Source organism: Opisthorchis viverrini, assembly GCF_000715545.1.
Source record: "Opisthorchis viverrini unplaced genomic scaffold opera_v5_182, whole genome shotgun sequence".
Lineage (NCBI taxonomy): Eukaryota > Metazoa > Platyhelminthes > Trematoda > Opisthorchiida > Opisthorchiidae > Opisthorchis > Opisthorchis viverrini.
Window position 1 is genome coordinate 12,196 of NW_008751838.1, and position 12,654 is coordinate 24,849.

The 12,654-nt window shown below is 47.5% G+C and overlaps 1 protein-coding gene across 1 annotated transcript in view; it reads right to left on the bottom strand.

Annotated features, from left to right (window-relative positions):
- The window catches only part of T265_14356 (hypothetical protein), a gene marked incomplete at both ends in the record, with an annotated part of 22,734 nt that extends 10,699 nt beyond the window's left edge, over positions 1–12,035 (bottom strand). Inside the window, 4 exons of the mRNA XM_009173296.1 lie at positions 263–357; positions 2,706–2,754; positions 4,995–5,167; positions 11,970–12,035. Of these exons, the coding sequence (XP_009171560.1) occupies positions 263–309 (47 nt within the window). The remainder of the gene's footprint in view (positions 1–262; positions 358–2,705; positions 2,755–4,994; positions 5,168–11,969) is intronic.
- Between the last annotated feature and the right edge of the window lie 619 nt (positions 12,036–12,654).

A 12,654-nucleotide genomic window follows, 5' to 3' on the forward strand; every position in this document is an offset into this window, starting at 1 on the left:
AAAGAAACTGACAGCACGAACGCCACTGACATCGATTAGCCGCCATTTCTTGCAACGTTTTCAGCCAAGCACAGACAGGGTCACGGCGACCCCATCCTGGGAGGCGTACAACCCCAACAACACCCAAACTCTTCGTGATCTCTTTCACGCGTCAAAAATTAGGGATTCCGGGAGAAGTTCTCGCGCTAAACAATCAGCTTCAGTGCGGATTAGGTGGAGAACAAAAAGGAGAAAAACCTGGTGGATAAAACCTGGTACTCACATGCCCTGACCACCACTCAGCTTGCGCAGATACGCGTGAAACGACATAAATTTCACTGGCGGATCCAAGTGTTCCAGGTAGGCAGCATCAAATGGCTGGAGAAAAAAACAGAAGGAATGGATATATGAGTGCGGTGGGAAAAGCGTTACAGGTTCGGAAAATTTGACAAGTGAAGTTTTTGAGATTTCAATTCTCTATCCATGTGTTCATCTGTGAAACGCTTGTGCGAATTACCACGACAGGAACTGGCAGTCGGTTTGAGGTTGGAAATTCTGGCTACCGAAATGATAAAACATGACCTTATCCCCTCCACTAATCGGAGCATTTCCAGTCACAGAGTGAGGAATCTAAAACAGCACAATGGCGTGACCGATCCACTGTAAATTTCCAACTTATCCACTTAGAAGGTAATGTCATTGGCATCGACCAGTCGGGACTGAACGGCCAAAAACCAAACAAATATTTGCACCCCGTTTATTTGCTACAGAAATCTCTATGATCGATCACCGGGGTGCATATCATCAGTAGAACTTGTTCGTTGTTCGCCTTGTTCGGACAGGTTCACACCGCGAATCAACAATCTTAAATTTTGAGTACATTCAAGTGTTAACGAGATAGCGCCTATGCAACCAAGTGGTAACGTGAACCGAGCGCTTTAGAGACAAGAATACCAGCTTTGCGTGAAACCATAATTCAAGTGAGAAGTCATAGTAAAACGGAGATCGGGCACACCGGTTTCTTGCCTCAGTAGACAAGTAAACCCTACCATGGATGACGGCGGACTGCATCCAGTTGACCCAGGCAACTGTTCACTTGTGAATAACTTCGAGAATTGTAATAGTTTGTTGTGATCGTGGCTGATCCACACCAAGAAAAAACAAAGCACGGATATTTCGGGAGCTCATCAGTGATGCACATGCTCAGGGGTGACAAAATTTGAACCCCGAACATGTTACTAATAACAGTACATAAGCGCACACTGCACATACCTGTATAAACCAGCCTGAGCAGGCAAACGTTCATGTCTGATGTATGACACCTCAGTTTCTCTTGGCCTAAACTAACATTAGTACACGATCGACAACCCACCCGGCAGGCGATAAGTACACATAGCACACAAATTAACCACGCAACATTGTGACCCTACATCCATTGTGAAAGTGCGGTCCTTTGTACATCACTAACTGCCCGTTTGCTGATCATCTCTTTACATCTTCGTTGCCCCCCGGCATACCAGCCATGGCATTACGATAACACTAGTCAAGTATTCGAAAACAGTGGTCACATTTCAAAACCGCACAAAACAATGTTTGAGACCCAACTATACGTGGTTTGGGAAGCGCAAGTGGTGTCACTTTGCGATCACGGGTTGTGTTATGAAAATTCCATGCTTCCATCACTTATGGGTAACAATCCCCCACAGATGTAAGGCCTTCCATGGTGTAATAGAACAGTGACGGCGTGTACCAGAGTATAAGCACAAAGCAGACCACAGAAAATATTGATCGGTCCTCTTGTATGCAGCGGCACCTAATCGGAAAACGAAAGTAGTGTCATTTAGTTAATCTGGACAGTTAGGGTTCCAGGTGGGAGAGCTTTGAAAACGGAAGAACCGGTGGATCCCCATTGCTCACCTACTTCTTGTCGATCACATAATTAAACAAAAATGGAACGAACATCTTTGTCGGACAGTATTAATGAAGACGAGGCCAGATGTTTTGGTAAAAGAAACTACTCACAGCCCACTCCTCGATAGCCCACGACCGATTTCGCTCTTCTTGGGGCTAAACAGGTAGGCGCAGTCCTAAAGTTTCCGTCAACCTTCTTCTCTACTTTGCAGACCAAACTGATTTGCAAATGAGTGTAATTCTCGAAAATGAGGCCAGATGGTTCTCTGCACACCCATCAGACGGAGGAAGTGACAAGTACTTGCTGTGTCGGCGTATCAATCGACAGAACCGGGTGCGCCAAAACGGAAGATGAGAACTGTCCATCACCCACATTTAGGACAATGCATGAAGAGGCAAGCATACCTAGTCAGCTTGGGCGTCTACACCCTGAGGTATCACTCCTAATTTCTGGCCAGGATTTCGTGTTCCACCGTACGAAAAAAGGGTCATGGTTTAGGTAGAACGACTCTCGATCAGGAGTGCAAAGATAAGCACAAGCCAGCCAGCAAAATGGGAAATTTCCAACTGTCCCATCCTGCAACAGTAACCTTCGCCTCCGCCCAAAAAACCGGCTTCGGTAGGTTCGACTATCGTTGGAACTGACCATACCGAGGGAAAAATGGGTAAGCACGTTGGTAATGAATCAAACTGCTACGAAGGGTAATCGCTGACGGCATCGTAAACGGTACGCTGGAAATCGCCAGACTAAACATACAAATCACAGGGTAAAAGGGTATGTTATCAGTAAGGAGGGGGATTCAGATGTGACTAACCTCAAGTGGGACACAATGTATGCACTTTCCCGATTCCGGATGGTGACATCTGGAATAGCGAAACAGAAAGTGCGAAAAGCTGAGGAGACGGTCAACATCTGTGCTTAGAACAGGACAAGCATACACACACAGAGGGAGGTCAAAGATGAGACCTGGCCTATTCGAGCAGCGGACCTGAGACGTCTTCAGGTGGTCGACAATCCTTATCTCAGAACCATAGCTAGGGTGGGTTGGTGTCGGCGAATCCGTAACGAGGCAGTTAGAAAAAGCGTTTTCGGTTGTGCAACGGGTACTTCCATTGAAGAATGTGTCCAGCACCAGAAGCCGCGTTGGTTAGGACATGTGTTACGTATGCCGAACCATCGTTTGCCGAAGAGAGTACTGTTTTCCATGCCCAACTCAGAGTGGCGTAAACAGAGAGGTGGCCAACCCTTGACTTGGCAGAGGAGTATAAAGGAGCTCACGAAACGTTTGGGTGCTGTCGGTGCTACTCGCCTTCCAGGATGGAGACCGCGTGGTCCTCACTGTGCCAGGCTAAAGACACTACAAGATATGGCTGCCAACCGATGACGGTGTTGTTCTTGTTGTCAGTTTCTATCCAGATCACCCGAGTGAGTGTCTGGAGGTATAGGCACCTCGGAATGATTGTGTTAAGCTAGCACTAAGTCCCTCCCCCATCCACCTTTATTGTTTTCTTTACAATAAGGCTTTCAAATAAATCATGGGTGTACGGCAGTNAGGATGTTGAAGACTGATGTCATGCTGTCGATGATGATGATCATGATCATGATGAGAGATGACCCAATCTTGAAGGAGAAGCCTGGTAGTGTAAATCACGCAAACGATTTTCACCTTTAGTCTTCTTGACAGAAGTTTATTCAAAGGTGGCTCAACAGAGTATGGCAATGTTGCGGTTATAAAGAACAGGGTCTTCGGTTAACAGATAACTGGAACCAAGCCGTCAACTGACCAACGACACACCAGATGGATTAGTGACGGTGCCGGACGGATCCAATTGTTGGTTGAAAAATCGTTCAGCTGTAGCACCCTTTCGGTGCCTAACTGCCATGCCATCCGGAGGTTGCACGAAGGATGAGACATTGCCAGGTTGCCCAAGCCTAGGAAGGAAAGTCGAGAGGTAGAGATCGAGTTCGAACCACGGACCTTCCGGTCGGAAAATTCCCGCTCTAACCACTTGGGTCATCTCGCCATCCCCCTATTGCTGGTAAATGAAGATTTACTGCCAGAGGTCTTTCAAATAAGACATCGTTTACCTCTCATTGGTTAGAGCGGGAATTTACTGACCGGAAGGCCCACATTTCAAACCCGACCTCTGACTCTTGACTTCTCGTCTAGCCTTGGGGAACCTGGCAGTATCCAAACCCTCGTACTGACTTCGGGTGGCATAGCGGTTAAGCATCAGAAGGGAGTTACAGGGAGTTAACGATTATTGTCTTTTTTATCTCTGTTTTGCTTCTTCAAATGGATCCATTACCACTTGGTGCGAAACTCAATTTCAAATACCTCCCCGAATGTCGTGACACATTGCAACTTTTACCCAACTTGCGACTTAAAACGATTGTGCCATTCCCTCGCTGCACATTTATGGTTGGAAATAATGAAGGAGCATATTCATCACTTAAATACCAAATCTTTTCGTTTGATCAGCTAACTGAGCCATTTTTCAGTTTCGGCCTTGGGTTTCCAACAAATTCGCCATGGACCTGCACAATAACTCGACCGCGATTAGGGAACTATCTGAATCAGATGGTCAAAGAGAAAGGTACTTCTCAAGTGAATTCGCGTAGTTTGTCACTATTAACGTTAACTGCACAATAACTCGACCGCGATGAGGGAACTATCTGAATCAGATGGTCAGAGAGAAAGGTACTTCTCAAATGAATTCGCGTAGTTTGTCACTATTAACGTGATCAGCATCACGAATCACATTCTGCGCCTTCCATACCATACCAATATTGCTATAAGACTTGTTATTCCTGTGGACAGGAATTCCACGTGCAACAGTTTTATGGGCTGAAGGATAAGTGAGGATCACACTCCAAGTCGGTTGAAGTTAACGTAAATATCGTTCAGCTGTAGCACTCTTTCGGTGTCAAACTGTCATGCCACCAGAAGGTAACACGAGGGTTGGGATACCGTCAGGTTGTCCAAGCCTAGACAGTAAGTTCGTGCGTCAGCCACCGAGCCACCTCGAGCTATCATACGATAACCGCAAGGTGTGAACAATTAAAGCCGGAAATGAATGCACTGAATTCAAGGCATATTTACCAGATGAACTGAAAACAGAGTATACCAACAAAAGCTGCAGGAACGTACAGTTGCTCGTTCCGCTTCCGTCTGATTTGGCCATCCATTTTAGCCATCTCCTGATCGATCTTGTCTTCGACGACGATTTCACGGTTGCCGGGTCGAGCTGAACTTTTCGATCCATTGTTCAAGCTCTAAAGAGTGACGCAGACAAATAGCACTTGGTGAGGTGAAGTACTATGGATAAGCGCCAAAGGGTGGGACAAAAGCTGCGCTAGCATCTGTCAACAGATAAGGATACATGCCAGAAGTGAATGAGACGAGCAGAATTCCATGACACTCACTAAAGCTAACAGCAGGTCTGTGAGATCCTTGAGTTCTGTTGGGACTGGCAATAAATGTAACACCACTAACAAACTTCCAGCGCTATCCGTTCGAGGTAGCCGAACGAAACCGGAATGAACGGCGTGTATGACGAATAGCTAGCGGTCCCAAACATATACCTCAAAACCAAGCCTTGCAGCTAGCCATCTTTCGCCACGTCTTCAAACACTTTACAGTTCTTGGGCGAAGTTTGACTGGTTTCTATAAAGATAGCGTTGTAAAAGCTTCACTTTCTCGTTACACTGTCTCCAGCTAACGTGCCTTCTTATGTATTCCGGGAGGCAATAGACCCAACCAAAGTTGGTTAAAACAGGACAAGAAAACAAAGTTCACCGAGTATTGAATTTGCTCATTCATTAATTGAATGATCACATAATATTCATACATCATCACCCATAACGGAAACTGGTGCCTAACTGCCACAACCCTGGGGGAAGATGTCTGAATCAAAAGAGCAAGGGTGAGGACATGTAAAAAGCCATATGTATCTAGAGAAAACGGCAAAGAGAAATGCATCTGCAGATTACAAAATCACAGAAATAGACACCCGAGCATCATATTGGAGACCGTTTGTGCTATGTCCTGTACGGTTACAAGCCACTTGAAAGAATTACGTGGACCCGCCAGGGTAAGCGCTAAGATCCAGTGGCGTTAAACTTGACAGTGTCCTATTTCATTTCCCGCGCCCTCAGCGAACTTCCCGTCGACGAGAGCTTGGCGTAGAAAACAGCTTTCTTTGGTAGACGGCGGTCGGACATATGTACAACACGCCACAAGCACCTTGACCTGATAGCCGTTATCTACGGCTCAAGCGAATCCGACTACCTACCGCAAACTCACTCACAGATCGTTTCATTAGGCACACGCTGCAGCCAGTTCGTATTTGCTATAATATGGAGATGTCAGTGAGCAAGTGTCCGAATACCCTTGAGATCCTTGAACCGGGGACGAGATTCTAGATGGATACAGTAGGACTGTTTTATACGGTTATTTTATAAAGACACTTTTCGTTCAGCTGTAGCACCCACTCGGTGCCTGACTGCCACACCACCAGAAGGAGGCACGATGGCTGGGATACTGCAAAAGTGCCCAACCCTAGAGAGTAGTGGTCGAGATGAAGGAGTTGGGTTCGAAACACGGACGAGGTTGCTCAAGGGTCGAGATGGCTCAGTGGTTAGAGCGCAAACCTACTGACCGGGAGGTCCATGAATCAAACCGACCTCTGCATCTCGACTACTCCTGTCTACACTTGGGCAAACTGGCAGTAACCCCATCGTGCCTCATTCAGGTAGCATGGAAACTACGCACCGTAAAGCTGTTGCAGCTGAACTATTTTCTTTATCGTTTAACCACGGATCTACCAATCAGTAAGTTCGTGCCTCAACCACTGAGGTAACTTAAGCACAGTGAGGATCGAGTGGACCCCATTCTGCAAGGCGGACAGCAGTCGAACTTCGAGTAACACTTCACCTCTTTCTGTCACCTCGTATTCTATCCGCCCGTAGGTCCCCGCAACTCTAACTTGTTCTCAGAAGATGGCAACTTGGCTGCTAAAGCATGACCCAGCCACATTTGCCTGTAGTGCTGAATCTAGGTCTTCAGTGAAATACGTTCTGTTTCACCACTCCGGTCGTCGTGTGGCGTCACCAGCCCGATCGTCTTACTTACTGCATACAGTAGGGCTTTGTAAACGAAAATATGCTACTGTTGACGCCTCATTTTTTACAATTTAATGTATTTCCTCTCCTTCCCTATTCCACCCGGAGTTAAATACTCTCTCTCCGCAGGTCCCAACACTAGGACCGACCGCTTCGTTCGCCATGCATCAAGCTCACCCGCAGCTTCTCTGTGTGCGATTACAGTAACAACCCTAAGCAAATCGAAGTCTGATTTCGAACCTCGAGAGCTGATCTATTTACCTGGCTTTGATGTCCGCACACTGAAGTGAGCATGACAACAAGTGACCCTTACTAGTACGCTGGAAGTCCTCTGTATTGATGTATGGAAGTATTGTAAGTAAACTGTCCCCTCGATCTCTGCTAGGTTCCAGCTGCATACCTCTGAGGATGCGGAGGCCCCTGCAGCCGGATATGCCTGTGTGGGTGTTGTTTTGAGTGATCGAACGAAAGCATTACTACTTGAGCGCATGTCCGTTGACAGCACCTCTGCGTTGTTCGTTTGACAACGTCTGTGGAAGAATTTCGAGAAAATGGGGTCCACCTCACATTGTTTTTGTACATGCTTAGGCTTCATCAGACTATGCTTCTGAAACTGTCAAAGACAGTTTCCATGACGCTCTAGGCGCCCTTCCAAAAAGGGGTAAATGCTCAGACACTGTTGTAATTGCTGCTGACATGAACGCCCAGGTAGATAAACTAAGCGCTGCTGAGGCCCAATTGGATGGAATTCTAAGTCTGGGTACTACACGCACAGAAAACTGGGAGCGCGTGCTTCAGATGTTTACTGATCTCAGAATGTTCCCATACAGTACCGACTTCCAGGAAAGCCGAAATCTCTCGAGAACGTGGTGCACACAAAAGAACACGTCCCGAAGACAAACAGGCGACATCGCCATCAGTAACTGGTGGCGAGGATCGATCCGCCTGCCACTTCTTCTGGAATACCAGCGTGGGCTCTAATCACGAATTGGTCTGCTGCTGCTTTTCACTGCGCTTTTCGAGTGTGTGCGAAACGCACATACCTCGCTTAGCCACTGAGAAGCTAATGGACTCCGAATTCAAATGAACCTTCCAGAACCAATTCCAGAAAGCTTGCAGGATGATTACAGGACAGCCGTCACCGACCAATCGGAACAAATATGCAAAGCGTTCTTCAAGGCCGAGACCTTTAGCTGTTGTACAACCCAACCAACATCGTCTTTCCTAGGACCATGGCTTAGCAGGATGCCCGGCGAAGTTCTCCTCCTAGCCACAGTCTTAACTCCACCCAAAGCATCTTTCGATTGTCCGTGCGAGCCGAGAAGCTTGACGAGCCAAAAATGCCGAGTGGAAGATGGGGAAAATGCTGGAAACATCCGCAGGCTGTGTCACTTGATCCGTCCAACTGGTCCTCGGAAGGCTCTAGTCAGCGAAACTATCAGGGACCAATGTGGCTCTGATATGCAGCAAAGGAGAACATTTGGACTGTTTAACATAACACTTTGAATAACAATTCAGTTGACAACCCGCTGGCTCATATCTGGGCTACCGGTCTTCTAAAGAAAGATGGAAAGTGAACATGGAGACCGTTTCGGTCTCAGAAGTATCCGAGTACGTATATCTCTGCTCAAGCGTCATCGTGCTCCAGGTCCTGATTATCTTCCACCTTCTCCGTTGAAGGATGATGGTAGGTTCCTCAGTCCGTGCCTCTCTAGGCTATCTGCGCCTGTCTGCGAGAGGAAGGCCGTCAAGTGTGTTGAATCGGTAATGGTGTTAACCTTCAAAAAAGGTATTCCCAGTGGATGCAGTAACCTTAGAGGAATCAGTCTGACTCGTTGTAAGAGTCTTCTGGCATCATTGACCATTCGTCGCCTTACAGAGGCGAGCGAAGCATTGACCCGAGAACATCCACCGGGATAGAACCAGGCAGACGCTGCGTCGACCACATCTCCACACTAAGTCGTGATACAAGTGCGGACGACTGATATCTCGGGGTTCCTCGGCTTCGTCGATGCTTCAGTCGATGCTACACAACGTGGAACGTCCCGGACGTTTGTGAACATAATTCGGTCCATAAATTCACCTGCTTCCGGGTGCGTATCAGTGTAAGATGAGCTCCGAGGAAGCTTTCCTAAAAAAGTGGTGTTCGACAAAAATGTCCATTACCTCCATTCTTGTTCGAATTCGTCACTGATGGAGTAATGAAATGAACATTAGGTCTTAAAAACTCTGCTGTTGAAATCGGTGCCGGTGAGAATCTTATCGATCTGGAGTACGCAGATGACATCGCCTTCATCTTTGAAGACGAAGGGGAAGCAAAATCTCTGTTGAGTAAACCGAACATCATTCTTCGCATGCATCTTACACATCCAAATTGCAGGCATGCTTCAGAATGTGCAGTCTTTGAACATACCCCTTACAGTCCAAAGAGAATCCCTGGAGGTTGAGGAATTTCACATACTTCGGTATTCTTATTAGCTCTGACAGAAGTGTGTCTGATGAAGTCAGTGCACAAATCCCAAAGGCTCGAGTCCGATTTGCTGATTCTGGTCATTTGTGGCGTCAAAAATTCATACCACTGGGTCTCAAAGGTCCCATGTAGACTACGGTAAGGGCTGTGTTGCTGCATGGTTGCGAGACATGGCCTCTGGGGACAGACGATGTCATCCGGTTTTCGACCACCCATACCTAATAGGTGTTGCTAGTGTCGGATAGTATCAAAGAATTTGTGACGAGGTAGTTAGAAAACCGGCAGTTGGTTGTGTAGCATGTACTTCCATCGCGGAAAACACCCACCAACTGCGATGGCTCTGTCAGATGCTGCGTATGCCGAAATATAGTCTACCGAGACCATTGTTGTTCTCCGTGCCTCCCTCAAAAAGGCACAAACCGCGAGGTGAACAAAGTATGACTTGACAGAAGGGTGTGAAAGAGATGGCAAGGAGTTTGAGTGTTTACGGTGTAGTGCACCATCCAAGATGGGGTCCCCGTGGCCTCATTTCCACTTGGCTAGAGACACTGCAAGAAATGGTGGCTGATCTATGTCGTTCATGCTGTCCGTTTCTCTCCAGATCCTCTGATTGAGCGCCTGGAGGTACAAGCGCCCCAGAATACTTGTGACAGGCTACCATAGAGTAACCTTCAAGCAATATTTTCTCTCTTCAACTCACCCAATTGGTTGGGATACTCTCTTCCGCCAAGATGGAGGTAAACAAGTTAGACAGAGACCGACTGAGTCTTACCCGCATTTTAAACACAGCTGGTGGTTCTTCAAGACCAGCACCTCGGTGAAACTTGAGAGAGACAAGGCATTCACTTCATCATAATCGTCATCATCGACAGCATGACATTAGTGTTCAACACCGATGCTTCACTACCATACAACCATGATTTATTTGAAAGCCCTATTGTAAAGAAGAGTGGACGGGAAAAGGCTCAGTGCTAGCTTACCACAATCATTCCGAGGTGTCCATGCCTCCAGACACTCACTCAGGCAATCTGGGTAGAAACTGACAACAAGAACGCCACTGACATCGGTTGGCAGCCATATCTTGTAGTGTCTCCAACCAGGCACAGTGAGGATCACACGGTCCCCAAAGGCATTCACTTACTCCCGAACACATCGGGGCTCAGCTGCAACTTGGGCGAGATGGCCCAAGTGGTTAGAGCACGAATTTACTGACCGGAAGGTTCGTGGTTCGAATCCGACCTCCGCCACTCGACTTCCCCTGTCTAGGCTTGGGCAACCTGGCAGTATCCCAGCCCTCATGCTTCTTTCGGGTGGCATGGCAGCTAGGCACCGGAAGGGTGCTACAGCTGAACGCAACAAACTTTCGATGCCTAAATGCCGTGCAACCCGAAGGAAGCACGAGAGATGAGATACTGCCAGGTTGCCCAAGCACAGACAGCAGAAGTCGAGATGCCGATGTCGGGTGCCAACCACGGACCTTCCGGTCAGTAAATTCGCGCCCTAACAACTGAGCTGTTGTTCTAAGTTTTCCGCTCACTGTTCGAGGCGTTTTTCATTAGTCAGTGTGATCGTCCCATTCTTATTATTGATGGCTTCACTCACAAGAGGTTTCCGGGGACCAGTAGCGCGGATCAACTGAGACGATCTTCGGGTATTCTCGGCTTTCTGGGCCTCTTCTATTTTCTTGGCTTTCCGTGTCCACCAGACTTAATGGTCGGCTCGCACGCTCCATACCACTTGAGATTTTATAATTCGTCGCGTCAAGTCATGTTCAGGACAGGCTGGGATATTTCTTCGCAGCCAGCTAGTTCCTGCTACGCTACGGATAGACCGCCGATCAAACGGTGGAGGCACTTGGGGTCTTCGTATCGGAAAGTGAGACCGCTCTTATAGTCACCTTATGTGCATTGTCCAATAGCTGCGGTGAAATTCACTTCTGACGCCGTAAGTGACGTCAACTAACGAAAGCTGCTCCTGTTTTAATTTCTCCGGCTAACACAATCCCTGATTGTGCAGTTTCAGAGACATAAGATGATAGGAAACCATAAAATAGGACTCTGCGCTCCGAGAGTGCAAAGTGTACGCCGAAGCACGTGTTTCGAAGTGGTTCCGTAGAGGACCCCTTTCCAAACTTCAGGGATAGGTTACTGTGGCCCAGAGTACAGAAGCTACAATCCATCCGCAGGGTCGAGGGTTCACCTAATGCTGTGAGAACCCTCGAAAACTGGTGAAGAGCATCTTGAGGCTGTTGTAACAAGAAGGTGTGGCCGAATTTCTGGGTGACACCCAAGTGAGATTAACAACATTACGGCGAGCCAACAACCTAACATGAGTTTGACATCCTCACACACCAGTAGGCTGATACCTCTGATCTGCTTCTCAATGAAATCCCACAGTGCTATAAAAAAGGAAAGGAATCGGTACGCCCGTTTCTACCTGCTTCTGTGAAGACGATGGATAATCGCAAAAATAGGCATCACTCACATCGTCAGTTGGTGTGACACTATCCCCAGGAGCAGCGGTCCTGGATTTGTCTATCAGAAACAACATATCACCATGTCTGAACGCATGTCAAGAAAAAAATAATGTCCTACTTAATCCCCAAGGATTTTAGCTTGATGTTCCGGGTCCCCTTGATTCGTCCCGTATCATTCCTAGAAGTTGACAGAAACCAAGCTCCCTTATCGGTCAGTTTAAATTCGGAAGCGACGCATTGTAGAAGTTTCTCCAAGTTATCAGAATCCAGGATGTCAAATTTCCTTGTTCCTATTGAAGACTGTACACGCACAATCATTGTGTGAAAATCCTAGATCGAAGAGGAAACTCGGCGGCTAGCAGGATCAGCACCGACGCTGTCATTGGCCAGCCATGCCCTGATCAGGCGCCCAATAGGAGGGTCAGGATCTGAACAACAGAAGCAAGCCCAGCGGCTAGAGAGGATCAGCACGCTGTCATTGGCCAGCCATGCCCTGATCAGGCGCCCAATAGGAGGGTCAGGATCTGAACAACAGAAGCAAGGCCAGCGGGCGGCGGCACAATGTATTTTTCTGCAAAACGCCTGCGGACGAAATAAAAACTTTAACGTCAAAATGTTGCACTTCTTTGCATATATGCGTAGACTGAAAACCCCCTCATCTGCCGTTATTTTTTTGCGATTTGTTTTAATCGA